The 16,208-nt window shown below is 56.4% G+C and overlaps 1 protein-coding gene across 1 annotated transcript; it reads left to right on the plus strand.

The window, feature by feature from the left end:
• The first annotated feature begins 10,213 nt into the window (after positions 1-10,213).
• FOXD3 (forkhead box D3) lies at positions 10,214-12,060 on the plus strand. The gene has a single exon (XM_064516307.1). It carries the CDS (start codon positions 10,332-10,334, stop codon positions 11,520-11,522), a length of 1,191 nt encoding a protein of 396 aa, XP_064372377.1. The 5' UTR covers positions 10,214-10,331; the 3' UTR covers positions 11,523-12,060.
• Positions 12,061-16,208: the final 4,148 nt, after the last annotated feature.

Genomic DNA, 16,208 nt, shown 5'->3' on the forward strand with positions numbered 1-16,208 from the left:
GCCAGCTGCCGGCACTGTGCCAGCTGCGGTGTTAGTGTTATTTATTAAAAAGACTTTGCTTTATTCCAAAAAAAGTGTAGGGGATGAAGTTGAAGGACTCTCATCCAACCTTATGAACACAAGCTCGGCCAGTTTGTTGCCATCCTTGGAGCTGAAGGCAAGAACCGCTCGTCAGAACTTGGCCCGTGGGAACGTTGCACCGCAGCAGCTGGAGAGGGCAAGCAGCAGCCGGCGGGTGCCTGTCTCCCTATAGCCTGGCCCCTATGGCCTTGCCCTACAGCCCCTCCGGCACTGGCAGCACCCACGCGACCTGCGGCGATGTCGCCCCGAAACCTGGGGCCAAAGGCGGCCGCGAGCCCAGGGCCCAAGCTGGCTCTTGGGCTGCGTCACGTGGACGGTCTCACGCCCGGGCACCCGGGCTGGGAGCGAAGCTCCGCGCTCAGCCTGCGGCAGATCAGCACCCAAACAAATGTTTAATCCAGCAATTAACCTGTTGAAGGAATAAATTAACTGTACAGCAAGGTTATGCTTTGAGAACGTCTCTGCTATGGCGAAAGTATCCGCTCTACCTAGTGATTAGGCTTATATTGCAATGTGGCTTTTAAGGCTCACTGTGCTGAATAAAAATTTAGGCAATTAGGGATCTTATTTCTTAGGAAGAACTGCTTGCTATCGTATATTAATACAGATTTTGCTCAATTAAAATTGTTCACAGTCAGCAAAAACAATTTCTGCACTGTAATGAAATAATGAAATAATTATATGCAAGGGAGGACTTCTGATCTTTTTAATTATTCTATTCTTCATTTTTAAAAGGGCTATTTGAAAACGCACTCTTATAATTGATTGCTATAAATCAGTCAGAGGCATTCTAAGGATCATAAATATTCTAACTTTTAAAAGACAAAGAAATGCTAAATATTCAATGAAATCCTTCAATATTCAGAAAATTTAATCTAGGGTAAAAGGATAGACTGCTCTTCTGAAAATAAAAAGTAAATTTGTTGTCCTGTGAAAAATGAAATATCCTGAATGTCAGTAACAGAAATGGGATTAACAAGAGATCCTTTTATTGTTTTTTAAGGTCATTAGGCTGTGAATTCTATAATTATGGAAATTGTCAGTCCAGTTCTGCTGAATGTTTGCTCCCATCCATAAGGTATTGGAATGTTCAATCAGGCTCTCTCGTGGGAAAGTTAGGTCATAACTGTAAGTGTACCAGCAAAATTGAATTAAGCAAAGAGATTTCATTAGTATTTATAGCCAGAAGGCATCTGTAAAAGTACAGGGCAAAGAAGTTATGTGGAAGTCAAAGGAGAAAAAAAAATGGGTTTCTGGTGACAAAGGCGAATCTGAAAGAGATATAAGTGTATAATGAATAAGAGCTATTGAACGCCGCTCCAAAGAGGGAGTTGCGAAGATGTCAAATATTGATTTTCTTGTGTATGCCTTTGGACTACATATGTAATTGTTTGGATTTGCTGTCTTCATGATACAACAATATTTGTTGTTGAAGGTTAAAAAGCAGGGTGTGAAACGACCCAAAAAGTCTGAAACATGTTGGAGAATTATAATAATTCTACCCGGAGGATTTAACGAGCAGCAGTCTGCACTTCCTAGCAAACAAATACTTTTATGGCAATCAAAGCATTTGTCCATGGAAAGTATCGCACCCCGTATGCCAGGAGCACACGTCATATGCGATGCCGTTGAACCATATTGCATTTGACTGAAAATATGCAATTTGCTTGTAATGAGTTTCTCCAACTTTTTATACCATGAAAATACTCCGTGACTGTGTGTGTGCAAAGTACTGTACACGCTTTCATCCTACTCTTTGTATTCGTACACATATAGATATATATCCTCATGTGTGAGTTATTGGTATAGGAAAGCCAGTGGGTCATCGGGATGTTACTGCAGAACCGAGCGTGCATCTCCTGAAGCTGGCTAGGGTCTGGGCGCCAGTAGTGCTTAAAGGGAGAAGTGTTGTTATTCCCACTCAGCAGGAAGAATGGAGATGTGGTGTCCTGAGCCTTCTCCAGCGCGGTTTTGCTCTCCCGGCTACGCAGGGGTCACCCTATTTACGCTGACACACGCTGCTGCCAGTGAGATGGGAAAAAGGCACAGAGAGGTGCAGTGATTTACCCAGGGCTGCGTGGTAGCGAACCCAAGCATTAGGAGTCAGTGTCTCTGATATCCAAATCTATATACGTTTCTCTAGGCTATGCTACAGTATTTTTCCCTAAATTCAGTAAATTCTCCTTAAGGACTCATCTTTGGAATAACCCCTGACTCCCTAGCGCAGTACCAACAGTAAATGAGATGTGCGTTCGCTAATGTTAAGCAAAACCACTTGGTAATGAGGCACGTTTAATGCCAACAGTTATGAAAAGAAAGTTTCCAGAGGCATCAAAGTGGGAAGCCGCCGAAGTTTGCAAACGCGGCCAGGAGCTGAGGGCAGGCCGGTGCTGTACCCCACCCGGCCCCACATCTCCCTGCGCGCAGCCCGCGGCCGAGGGGCTGGACGTTTTCGGAGCCCCGCTGGCAGGGCACAACGTTGCCTAAGCCAGCATTAAGAGATTACGGCAATAATAGCTATGCTTACTCCAAATAAAAGGTTTCATTAATCAAGGCGTATTGAGATAAACCTGTCAGTGGACAGAGGAAACCAGAAATCAAACGCTGTGGAAGTTCTGACAGATTGTTAAATAGAAACCCTGTAAAACTGAATTTAATTTACTGTGATATTACAGATATTTATGCATCAATAGGCAAGTGCAGATTGAGTTCAGAGGTCAGCTCCGGTGCTTGAAAAATAAACGCGCAGAATGAAACAAAAGGTGACAGTTACCTTTGTCAGAAATTACAGTTTATTAGGGGAAATCAGAATCTCTCGTCCAACCCGTGTCTAATGGGGGAGCACGGGGCTGGACTGTTGGGCAACAAGTAATTATGGAAAATACTTTTTTGTTGAAGTTGTGTCTGTAAACTTCACCGGGGAAACCAAGAGCAAATATCGGGCTGTGGAAGGCGGCAGGAAGGTACTGCGGGATCGCCGGGGAGGGGGGCAGCTCCGGCTGCCTGCACGGGCCCTGCAGGGGCCAGCTGCGCCCACGGTCCTCACGGCGGGCGCCGGCACCGAGACCTTTCTGCAAGATCGGTCCCTAACCATGCCGCTAACACCCTGCTCACCACCACCTCTGGGTCTCACAGTTCAGTATCTAGTTCAGGGGAAAAAAAAAAAAAGCAACAATCTCAATATATACCTTTATTACATAAAGAATAGCGTTCCTTCGGGGAAAAATTCAGTTTCCTAAGAGCCTAGATTTCCTTAGCGTGTTTTTCTTTCAGATGATTGGCAGCAAGTTGAAGGGAAAATTTGGACCTAATTACGTGCCAGCTAAGCCAGCGAGGAGGCTCCTAGCAGCCCTACTGCGTGCAGAAAGAAGCCCTCAAACGCAAGCAGTCCTACGTGAAAAGTAAGTATGTCAGTGCTATACAATACGAACATATTAACCTGCCAAACTTACATGAGCCGATATCTATATGCAGGACTCCAAAACATATCAGTATATTACATTTCACACATATAAGAAACACGTAAAATATGAGGGCTGTGTCGGCTAAGGCTCTGCTGGACCGAGGTCCCTCTTCGAAAGCTGGCCTGGAAGGGCCTTGCCGGCTCGGGGACCCTCTGCTCACACCGCTCGTGACCGCAAGGGACGCAGCGGCAGCGGGAACGCTCTCCGGGCTTCTCCCGTATGGCCGGAGGTAAAAACTTACCTTTCAGATTTTAGCAAGATTTATCTGGAAAATAAAACTCCCGTGCAGCTTTCGAACACAGGTAACGTGGAGCATGTATTTAAGTCCCATTAAACTACGCTCGTCCACCGTTACCTGAGTTCAGTTCATTCCCTTCTGCTTGGTGCTTCGAGATCGGCAGCTCAAAGCTTTACGGGAGCACAAACGCCGTCCTGCTGTGGATGAACGTTAGCTCTGTGTTGGTGCTAAGAGGTGTAACAAGCAGCGACGAGGTAAAATTAATAAATCGCCTTTGCAGACGAGGAGAAATGTCTGTCAGTCAGTGAGATGTTTTCCCAAGGGCATCAGGGAGACCCCCGTATGCTGGACTGCTTTAAACAGACTCCAGGGCCGGGAAGGGCCGCTCTTACCCGTGGTCCCTCACCGTACGCGACTGGCAGCGGCTCCGCGGGACCACCCTGACCCCCAAACCCCGCAGGCATCAGCGAAAACCCGAGCGGCGAGGAGCCATAGGGGCCCTGGGCAGGATTTGGCCCTTCGTCCCGCTCCATCCTCCCTGCTGCTCAGACCACACGTATGTTTGTAGCAGAGAGCTGCGGCAGCCCGCTACGTTTTATTTATTTAGATGAGTTTACAAAGCAATTAAGACATTTTGGCAAATGCTAAGGTGCAGATTTCCTCCCTTATGATAGATCATTCCTGCCTTTTTTTTTCCCCTCTCCTTCTGGGCAGATAAATGTTTCATGGTCCCACAGACATATTTCCTCTCTGTCCGGTTGCTTAAAATCCATTTAAACATGCCTCTTGAACTCTTCCATCATGCAATATTTTAACAAGAGCCACTAAATAAGCGCTATTTGCAGACTGTAAATACTGCCGGACGTGCTCTGCACGCTGCTCTTCCTCCTGCCTCGTTGATTCCTGAGCGTGAGCTGCTCCCCGAAACCTTTCCTCCCCAGGCAAAACCAAGAACCCAAATTCCAACGAAAAATAATGTCGATGCGTTTTAAGGAATAAACCCTGCTTCTCCGTGCCCTGGCTGCGTCTCGGGGCAGGGAGTGGCCAGTCGCACCGACGCCAGGCACGGGCCGAGCTGCCCCCCCGTGCCCGCAGCTGCCTGCCGCTCCTCGGAGAAACTGCGGAAATCAGGAGCATTTTACTACGTTCTTTGGAAGGCATTAAAGTGCTTTAATAAAAGGTTTAATAAAGATTCCTCTAATAAGGTGAAGGATCTAAACTGAATCCGTAAAAGCGCTGCGATGGTCAGGCTGGCACAGAGGCTCTCTGGGAAATGGCGGGAAGCAGTTCTGCTGGGAATGATCAATGTGGTCCAAAAAAAAGTAGGTTTTGGCCAAAAAAGCAGAGTTTTTTGTTTCTGAAGCTGTCAATTCCATTTCCAAGACTCTTGGAAACCGCCTTTTCAAATGAACCCACTTTTCAAAAGAAAAATAGCTGGAATAGCCCCGTTCTCTGCCTGGAAGGTGGAGGAGGAAAGCGCTTGACCAGCACATGCCAGTGGAAAGCCAAGCTGGCTCTCCGGCGAGTCCCCTTGCTGCACCACTAAGCCAGGACTTGGAGGGCTTTTGCCGCTTACATTTTCCTTCCAGAAAAAAGAAGAGTCCCCGAAAATGCATTACGGCACTCTCCAGCTGACAAGCTACCTGCTTTACCAGGTGAAGAGGTGCTCGGGGAGTTTTCGGAAGAGAGATTACGGACCTGCTTACATAAATACCGAGCGTGGGCTTTAACCGGCACGCTGGGTAACATTCACGGTTGTGCAGGAGGCCCATAAAAGGCCCGTGCACCGCTTACGCCCCACCAAGGCGCCGTTTGGCTGGTGCGCGAGGCGCGCCGGTGATGCATGGGCCCTGTGCTGGCCTCCTGCGTAGGGGAGGGCTTCCTCCGTTATGTACCAACAATATTCAACGTCTTGGGGAAAAATATTATCGGAGTAATTTTATTAATGACGGCGATAATTCACCGCGTGCCTTTCCGTGCTTAATAAAGGGAATCGGGGGTGTTATACAGCAGGCAGAGGAGCGGCTTACAAAACTATCCGGGAAAAAACAAACAAATGAAGGCTCCTCTCCGCCCCGGGAGACACGAGAGCACATGGAAGAGGAGCTGATCGGTAAAAATAGCTCCTGGATGGATTGGAGTGGTCCTTGGGCGCTGTCGTGGTGTGCAAAATCTCATGGGAATATCTTGGAATTAGCTGTGTATTAGTGAGCTGGAGCCTGGGCCGGTGCTGAGGCTTCCCGGAGCTTCGCCTTGCCGTGGTGGAATTTTCCATCCCTCCGTCTGCATCTCACCGGCAAGGCGAGCGGCCGAGGAAAGGCTCCCGCGCCGTCCTCGCACCTCCTCCCTACCGGCAAAGCAACTCTGGGAAGGGGTCTGGGCACGAGGGACCCCGCGGTGCCACGCTACGCACAGCCCGAGGGAGAGCGAGTGCGTCGCCTTGATTTACCTCCCTTCCTCACGCAAATAAAGGCATTGCCATGTGAAATACGTCTTCCTGCCCTCGCCGTGCGCAGATCCTGGCTTCGAGGAGCTGCAGCCTGAGCGCCGGGGCCCCGCTGCAGCTCGGCCCACGCCGACGGCAGGGCCGCCGCACGCCATCCCGCCATCCCGCCATGGGGGCCCTCGACGCCGCTCCCCACAATCCCTGCAAAATTAAAACCAAGCACGTTTAATGGGGTTTTGCGGCTTGGTTCTGCTTCTTGTCCCAGTGTATTTATTGTACCTCACGGCACAGGAGCAGCCTCCGGGGAGGGAGCCTGGAGGCTGAGTTTCAGCCACGTCGGGTTCAGAGGCGGCCGTCAGCGCAGACGGAGGTGTTCAGAGTGCGGCGCCCCGAAACGAAAATCCGCAGAAAAAGCTAATTCCCCTCTTTGCCGGCCGGCCGGCCCTGCAGAGCCTCAGCTTCCACTTCGGGAGCCCCGGGAGGCCGGTTGCGCGGGGGGGGCACGCCCAGGGCGGCTGCGGGAGGGGGGCGCAAGCGCCGCGGCCGCCCCCCGGCTTGGGTTTCCGCGGGGCGAAATAACGAATCGCTCTAAAATTACCCCGCGCAGGAATGGCAGCGCGCTAAAAATAAGCCAGCAGCTGCGGGGGCCGCGGCCGTGGGAACGGGGGGAGCGGCGGGGCCTCCCCCGCGGCAGCGCAGCGCTGCGCGGAGCCGCCGGGGCAGCGTGGCGGGTGGCCCCGGCGCGGGCTGCGCGGGCGCGCAGGGGCGCGGGCGCTGCGCGGGGGAGCAGCGATCCCCTCCGCGCACCGCTCCCCCCTCCGCCGCTGCCCCTTCGGGCCCGCGCAGCGGCGTCGCGGCCTCCGGCTCGTCCCTTTGATGCTTTTGTACGCGGGCGCGTTGTCCGGGGCGGCAGCGCGCGGGGGCTTTGTAAAACGGGACAGATAAAAATGAGCAACATCATATTGTTTGACAGAGCGATCCGGGATGATGAAGTGGCTCCTCCGGAGGGGGCGAAAGCGGTGAATTCCTAAAAAACAAGCGCGGCGCTTCTCCCTCTGCCTCCCCGCGCTGCTCGCGGTCGCCTGGAGGGATCTGCCCCAGCCCGCAGCGCGTCCAGCCGCTCTTTGCAGGGGGAAGTCCTCTTTCTAACAGCCTTCATCTATTTATTTCTAAATAAATAAAGAAGGGGGCAGCGGCTCCGGCTCGGGACCCCCCGTTCTCCTCGCGGCGCATGGAAAGCGCAATTTCCGAGAGAAAGGCTCGTTTTGATTAAATCTGACATGCTGCTGATAACTCCATGCTAATGTGAAATAATTAACATAATAGCCATAATTAAAAGCACGCTAACAATGCCATAAATTTATCACACAATTTTACTAGCTTTCTGCCCCTAACTGCTCTCTCATCGTTAATTAAACGTGTTGCCTTTTGCAGAATGGATGTTTATACATTTCCAATACAAATAAATCGGAAGCCGGTTTGGAAACGCGGCCGATTTCGTTTTGCGCGGAGGTCTCCCCGTTTCACAGGCGACTTACTGCGATTAGAAAAAAAAAAGGGGGGAAAGGAAAAAAACCCCGCGTGCAAATAACGGTCTTAAAAAAAATAAATAAAGGAAATGTCTGGGAAGGGCTGGGAAACGTGCGCGTTTGGGGAGAGCCGGGCCGAGGGCGGGGGCGAGGCGCGGGGCCCCGCGGGCCCGGCCCGGCCCGGTCGCCGCAGCCGCAGCCGCGGGTTTCCCCGCTCCGGTTTGTTATTTTATTTATTTTGCGCGGATTTCTCACCGCCGCTTCCCCGTGCGCCTTTTTACCCCCGCGCCTTTAAACCAAGCCGCAACGCCGGTTTAATCCAGGTCAGGCCAACGATTTATATAACTCATTAGTGAAAGTAACAGGCTTAAGGAGAGGAAAGGGGACACCTTTGGTTTCTCCTTCCTTTAAAACGATTACAGAGGCAGAAATTGCCCCAGCCCTGCCTTTCCCTCGCAGTCCCCCACCCCCGATCCTCAGCCGCCGGGTTTATTTTTAACTCGCCTCTCAGCCAGGAACTTGCTTGGCCGTATTAGAGCCCAATTGAGCTGTAATTAATTTCTCCCTCTCTATCATAACTTATTCAGCCCGCCCGTTCCCGGGTGCTGGCCGCGTCTCTATTTGACTCCGTATCGATCCGGAGATACAGTTTGTTTTGCTCCTGTTGCTAAATCTATCTGTCTATCCATCCATCTATCTATCCATCTATCTATCTATCTCTCCATCTATCCGTGCATCCCTGCGTGCGCCCGCTCCCCATTTCTGGCGCTGCCCCTATTGCGCTTCCCACCTCCGCGCACGTTAATTACTGCGCCGCTTCGCTGCGCGCAGCCCGCGGTGCCGCTCCGCGGAGCCCCTCAGCCTGGGCGGAGGCGGCCGCCAGCCTCCCTGCTCCGCGGGCGGCTGCGGGGAAGTTGCCGCCTTGTTAGAGCAGGTTTCCCCCTCCTTCTTTTCTTCCTTCCCTCCTTCCTTCCTCCCCGCGCTCCCCGACGGGCTCCTCCGCCCTTGCCCAAACCCGGCCGCCGGCAGCGGGCGCGGAGCGGCGCGGGGGGCCGCGCAGGCCGGGCCGGGCGCTGCGCGGTGCCGCGGGGGGCGACGCGGCTTCTCCCTCCCAGCGCCGTCGTTAACGGTACGGATCGATTAATTTGCCTTTTCTTGCGCCGAGCAGAAGCGCAACAAATGACACGGCGGGGGCGGGGGGGGGGGGGTGCGGAGCGGGGCTTCCCCCCTCCCGTTTCCCCGGCAGGGCCGTCGCGTTGGGGGGCTGCGCGGGGGGGACGCGGGGGGTTATTCGCCTTTTGCAAACGATACCCGCTCGTCGGGAATTGTTTGCCCCTGCGACATTTCCCCCCCCCACCCCTTAATTTGATTGTATTTAGTTAAATCCAAAAAAAAAACCACGCGGGAAGAGGAGAAGCCCTGTGCGCGACGCGCGTCCGACGGCGCCGCCGCTGCTCCGCGCCCGCGGGGCTGGGGGGCCCGGGCCGCCCCCCCGGCTCCGCGGGCCAGGGCTTACCTGGCGCGGCGGGGGCGCGGTCCTCGCATTCACACGCACTCCCTCATTTCCTACTTTTTCGTATGCTAACGCCCGCGGTGATTAAGTCGTTAACACCTCTGGGAGGGGGGGAAAAAAGAAAAAAAAGGAGAAGGACCCGGCTAGAGGCTTCTTTATTTATAGTTTCCCTTTGTTGTTTTACGTCTTTTTATTTCGCTCTGCAACTAATCTAATAGATTAATCAATAGCCATTTTCCGATCTTCCGCTCCCAGCTGGTGCTGCCGCTGAAGAAGCGCCGGGAAGGGCCGTGGGCGCGGAGCGCGGTGCTCCGAGCGACGGCGCGGCCGCGCAGCGCGGAAAAACGGGGAAAACACCGGGAAAACCGGCGGAAAAGCCGCGGCGGAGCCGAGCGCGCTGCGGGAGGGCGGCCGGCGGCGGCCGGAGCGGCTGCGCGGGGGCTGCGCGGGGCTGCGCGGGGGCTGCGCGGAGCCGCCGCGGCTCTTTGTTGACAGTGCACGCAACACCTCGGGGTTTGCATGACTTCACGGCGGGGGCGTGACGTCAGGCGTGACGCGGCGCCGGCGCCGAGTATATCTTTGCGGGGAAAGTAATCTATCAGGCAGTCGCTGCCAAAGGGCTCCGAGGTGGCGAGCGAGGCCCCGCGCCGGCCCCGCCGCCCTGCGCCCGCCCCCGGCCCGCGCCGCCGCCCGCACCGCCCCGGCGCCGCGGGGGGACAGAGGGGCAGCGGGGGAGCCCGGGAGAGAGGCGGCGGCGGCGGCGGCGGCGGCGGGGCCGCAGCGCGGAGGCGCCGGGGCGGCCGGGGCCGCGCAGCCGCCGCGGCCCCATGCGCGGCGCCCCGCGGCCGCGGCGACGGGCGGCGGCGGGCGGCGCCGCCTGAGCCCCGATGCCGGCGGCCGGGCGCGGGCCGAGGAGCCGGCGGTGACCGCGCCGCCGGGAGCCGCCGCCGCCGCGGACCGGGGAGGCCCGGGCTCGGCCCCCGCATGCCCCGCGGCCACGGCGCCGCGCCCGGCAGCCGCGCCGCCCCGCTGTAGCCGCCGCGCCGCGCCGCCCCCCGCGATGACCCTGTCGGGCGGCGGCAGCAGCGACATGTCCGGCCGGACGGCGCTGGCGGCCGAGGACGCGGACATCGACGTGGTGGGCGAGGGCGACGAGGGGCTGTGCAAGGACAGCGACGGCGAGGCCGGCAGCCCGGGCGCGCTGCCGGCGGCGGCGGCGGCGGCCGAGGCGGCGCTGCCCGCGGAGCCCGGCGCGGGCGCGGAGAGCGGCAGCAGCGGGCGCGGCAGCCCGGCCGAGGCGGCGCCCGGCGGCGCGGCGGAGGGCGGCCGGGGGGGCGGCGGGGACGAGGGGGCGAGCGGCGGCGCGGCGGGGCAGGGCAAGCCCAAGAGCAGCCTGGTGAAGCCGCCCTACTCGTACATCGCGCTCATCACCATGGCCATCCTGCAGAGCCCGCAGAAGAAGCTGACGCTCAGCGGCATCTGCGAGTTCATCAGCAACCGCTTCCCCTACTACCGGGAGAAGTTCCCCGCCTGGCAGAACAGCATCCGCCACAACCTCTCGCTCAACGACTGCTTCGTCAAGATCCCCCGCGAGCCCGGCAACCCGGGCAAGGGCAACTACTGGACGCTGGACCCGCAGTCCGAGGACATGTTCGACAACGGGAGCTTCCTGCGCCGCAGGAAGCGCTTCAAGCGGCACCAGCAGGAGCACCTGCGCGACCAGACGGCGCTCATGATGCAGGGCTTCGGCGCCTACGGGCTGGCCGGGCCCTACGGCCGCCCCTACGGGCTGCCCCCCGGCGCCTACGCGCACCCGGCCGCCGCCGCGCTGCAGTACCCCTACATCCCGCCCGTGGGGCCCATGCTGCCGCCCGCCGTGCCGCTGCTGCCGTCGGGCGAGCTGGGCCGCAAGGCCTTCGGCTCGCAGCTCGGCCCCAGCCTCCAGCTGCAGCTCAACAGCCTCGGCGCCGCCGGCTCCATCATCAAGTCGGAGCCCAGCAGCCGCCCCTCCTTCAGCATCGAGAACATCATCGGCGTGCCCGCCGCCAGCTCGGCCGCCAGCGCGCAGACTTTCCTGCGGCCGCCCGTCACCGTGCAGTCGGGCCTGGTGGCGCACCAGCCGCTGGCGCTGGCGCGGACCACGGCGGCCATCGCCCCCATCCTCAGCGTGCCTACGAACATCATCTCGGGCCAGTTCCTGCAGCCCGCCGCCCCCGCCGCCGCCGTGCAGGCCAAGTGGCCGGCGCAGTAGGGAGCCGCGGGGCCCCCCCGGCCCGGCCCCCCCCCCGGCCCGGCTCGGCCCGGCCCGGCCGCGGCGGCCGGCGGCCCCCCCGACGGCGCCGCGGAGCCCAGCGGCACAGGTAACGCCGAGCGGCACCGCTTTGTACATATTTGTATGGGAAACCGCTGACGTCGCTTTCGGGGGTTTTTATTTTTTTAAGAAAAAAAATACGGAGAAGAAGGCGGAATCGCGGTGGGGATTTAGGGGCTGCGAACTTTCGCTTTTTTTGAAGGTTCCGCCGCTCCGAGCTGTTTCATCCGAAACGAGCGAGCAGGCTAAACGGACAGAGGTATCGGAAAGAAAAGAGCGGGGGAGATTTTAAATATCAAACGAGCAAACGGAAAAATTTTAAAAAAAGGAATTTTGGAGAAAAGGAAAGGAAAAAAAAAAGGACGAAAACCCTGTCATTCTATTATAGAAGTCTGTTTATATATGAATGAATATATGTATTCTAAATGTTATCCCTTCGTGTTGTACACAACTTTGTAAATAAATTTTTAAAGCGCTGCGCTCTGTGTCTGTCTGCCGGGCGCGCATCGAGATACCGAGCCCAAACCCGCCGCGGCGGCAGCGCCGGGGGGGGGGGGGGGAAACCCGGGTGCCCCCCGCCGCCCCGCTCCCCCCCGCCGCCGCTTCCTCCCCGCTGTCGCTGCCGGATTTCGGGCTCCGCCGCGGCGCAAATCACGGCAGCGCACTCGGCTCCGCGGGCGCGGGGCTCCGGCGGCGCAGCGAGGCTTCAAAACCAACCATCCCGCCTGCAAATTTGCGACGCCTTTAAAACGCGGGCAATATCCCCCTAAATGCACTATTTTGGCTTTTTTTATTCTTGTTTTTTTTTTCCCACCCCGACTTCAGATTTACACACTCGGGAGCGGCAATGCGGGATGCGGGATGTCCCTCCTCGGCCGGAATATTTGCACTTTCCAGGCGGGTTTCCGCGCTGTTTTTAAGGGAAATGGTTTATAAACGAAACCTTCGGGCGAGCTAAACGACGTCACTAATTTTATTTTGCGGCAGAATCGGAAGCAGCGCCCGTGCGGTGTCCGAGCACGGAGCTTTCGTTTGTGTCGGGAAAAGCGGTAACTCGTGCAAACGGGCGAGTTTTCCTCCCCGGGCAGAAAAACGGCCTTTTTCGGCTCGGCCACGTCCCCTCGCCGCTGCCGCCGCTTTGCGCCGCTCCTTCCTAATGAGTAAGTTTTAAGGGCAGCTGCGAAAATAGAGGTTTCTGTGCATTTTCGGGGCTAAAATAAAGTGACCACCGAGAGGAAAATAATTCGCCGTAGCGCGTTGCAGTATCTAAAACACCGCTCTTCTTCTTTTTTTCTTTTTTCTTTTTTTTTTTTAGTTCGGCAAAACGGAGGCGAGATGCTGGGAAATCTGTTCTCTCGTGTGCGCTGGCGATATTTGGTACTTTATTATTTCCCTCCCCAAACGCTTAATTTGTGTCGCCTCTGGAAGCAGCTGTGGATGCCGGTATTCCGCCCAGGAATACGCTGTCTTTGTTAGCAAAATCGGTTGCATAAAATGTATGCGAAATCAACCGGGCGTCGGGTTTTTACTGCTAAAAGGGCTGAATATGTCGCTTATTTCGAGTATAATATCCGCTGGGATCTGCCGTTAAGGAAAAAAAGTGTCCTGGCTTTCCTGGTAAGCAGTAAATATTATTTCTTCCTAAGTAAATATTTATACCACGGCATACATATGTGCTAAAATAAAACAAGCAGCCTGGCGATGAGATAGTTTGAACTTTATAAATAAGGACTCGATAATCATCTGACACGAGAAGGAAGAACGGGCGCCTTCGGCGAGGCGGGATTTCCCTACATGGGCACCCGCTTTTCCCCAGGAAAACGAAACGGATCCAAATCTGTTTGCGTGTCGCGGCTATAAAAGTAACAAGTTGTTTCACAGTTGTGTCTGGCTAATCGGTTTTGCACAAACAGCAAATGGCACATGAGTCGTGCAACACGCCCGGGGGGGTCTATATTTAGCTGATCCCCCTGGGAAAAGGGAGAGGAAGCGCGGCCTGGATTCACTTCTCGGCTCCAGAAGCTGCTGATCCCGCGCTGCCAGAGGACATCGGAGACCGGGGGCTCATTCCGCCCCGCGGCTTTTGTTGCTTATAAAATTACTCCCTCATATTTCCGCGCATAGCAGCGCTGCTGCCGGCCCGGCGGGACCGAACCGGCCTCCCGCGGGGGCCGGCGGCGGCCGGGGCCGTTTCCCCGCCGGGCCCGCGGTGCCTCCGGCCTCTCCTGCTCCGCCACCCCGCACCGGGCGGCCGGCGAAGCCCCGCCGGGGCCGCTGCAGCGCGGGCAGCCGAGCCGGGGCCGCCGCCGGGGCCGAGACCGGGGCCCGCGGGCAGGTGAGGGCTCGCCGCGGCCGCCGCCGGGGCTGCAGTGGCGCACCGGGGCCTGCAGGGGGCGCCGCAGCTCCCGGCGCCGCCCGCCGGGCCCGGGAGCACCCCGGGGCTGGAGCATCCTCGGGGCTGGAGCACCCCGGGACGGCAGCACCCCGGGACGGCAGCACCCCGGGGCCGGAGCATCCTCGGGACCGGAGCATCCCCGGTGCGGGAGCACCCCGGGACCGGAGCACGCCCCCGGCTCCCCGCGGAGGCAGCGGCGCTGGGGAGCTGCGGGCAGCCGCGGCCGGGGCGGCCGGCGAGGTGCGCGGTGCCGCCGCACGGTGCCCGGCCCCAGCACGGCCCCGCGGGCAGCGGCGGCTCGCTGCCGCGGTGCCCCCCGCCCGCCCGGCTCTCCGCGCCGCCGCGTTGCCTGGAAAACGCTTGCAAAACGCTGCCTTGCAAAACGGCGTTTGAGCCGTTTGGCAGCCGCCCGCGGTGCCGTTTCCCACCGAGAAACCCCCGCTTTGGGCAGCCGCGGCCGGCGCGCCGCTTGCCCGACGGGCTCCGCCGCGGCTGGCAGTTTTCCTGAGAGACGGCGCTTATATCCTAGCGATTTTCACTGAATTACGTTTTACCGGCCCTAAAACATTAAGCGTTATGTACTTAAAAGACACAGAGCATAGGTATGACATGCACGGGAAGTATTTTAGGCAGTGCATGTTCAATGTAGCAGGTAGAGCCGAACTTAGCACGTCGCCCAGACTGAACCGGGAACAGACTCTTCGGCCATAAAACGCACTTAACAGTCTATTTAATAGTGGCGAGGTCCTTGAAAACGCAATATCCATGCTAATCCTGCCTTTTTCCAAATCAGAAATGAAAAATAGATCAGTAAGGCAGAACCTTCCCCTTCCATTAAAAACGTGACATTTAATCTATTTAAATAACTAAGTAAACTTTCTTAATTCCGGGTTTGGTAAGCAAGCGGAGGAGGTGGGCGCTTCGCAACTTTATTAAGACCAGGGGATATGAGAGGAGCGTCCTTGAACTCCAGGGTCAGGCAAATCCCCGCTTCCCTGGGCTTCAACAAAATGGGGAAAAAAAAAAGCTCGGATATGCGAAAACCACTCAACCTCTCCTCTCAGTTAAGAGTGAAATGTCCGGTCCTCGGACAGGCGCTGTTTTAGGAAGGGCTCGAAGTGCCCAGGGTGAGACGGGCTGCCGGGGGGGGGGCGCGGACACGGCGGGCAGGGCGAGCGCTGCCTCTGCTGAGGCTGGTCCGGAGAATTACAATGGATTTCGGAGAACAAAAACAAACCTGAAGCGCTTCTAACTACTTTATTATGTGCTTGCATTGCGGGGGGAAAAACAAAAATCCCTCTTCTCGCAGGTTATGGTAGTGGTTCCGAAAATATTTACTTCTACTCCTGCTCGGAAAATGAAGATGCGCAGGAGTTGTGGCTGAAACGATCTGTCGGCGCGAGGGCTTTCCTAAGCCGCCTTTCTGTCTGAACTAACACTTTCCTCCTTTTCCAGCCTGACAAACGTGCCCGCTAAATTACGTGCGATTTTATAGTGTTGAGAACCCAGGAAAAGGTCAGATTGTGAATCTGCAATTGGAAACGTCTCTAGAGTTTGTTTCCCCGCTCGCTCCTGCACCGCGGCTCTGCTCTGAAACTAAATCTTTGCAGAGTTGGAAAACAACTTTTTATAGCCACAGATTCTTGCAAGGCTCTCTTGCTCCCGCCTGCCCTAGGAAAGACTTTTTAATTATTCTGATCGCATTTCACTCCAGATTTATGGAATAGCCGGGAGATATTTGCCTTGCCACTGCTCAGTTTTACATCAACCATAGGAGTTGGAATGAAGGAAAAGAGCCAGCAAACTTGCTGAAGCCTCCTGAGAATGTAAAGGGTTAAGGAAAGCCGTTTATGTGATCATTATCGGTTTCTCTTTACTACCGAGAACCAAAATCAAGCCCCGCTTGTCTACTATCCCGCTGTATCAATGTGTCCTTAATGCCTTTTCCAGTCATTGATCTGGTCAAAGTCACTGCAGAAATACTAGTGACAGAGACTCAATTTCAGGCAACGTGACCAATGCAAGTATTTAGAAAGCATTCAATAAAAAGCTTTCCTGGGAAGTGAGTGATTTCACCTTGCAACAAAGCGAGCTGAGCTAATTGAAATAATGCACTTGAATGTGCAGCGGTGTACTGCTGCTCACCGATACCGAGCTCCAGGGATTCTCCTTGGAGACTGCTCCAAAACGAAAAGCCAGTAGGGAAAATGATCTGTAAGGTAAAACGTAGC

The sequence above is a fragment of the Dromaius novaehollandiae genome, chromosome 8 (genome assembly GCF_036370855.1).
Source record: "Dromaius novaehollandiae isolate bDroNov1 chromosome 8, bDroNov1.hap1, whole genome shotgun sequence".
Lineage (NCBI taxonomy): Eukaryota > Metazoa > Chordata > Aves > Casuariiformes > Dromaiidae > Dromaius > Dromaius novaehollandiae.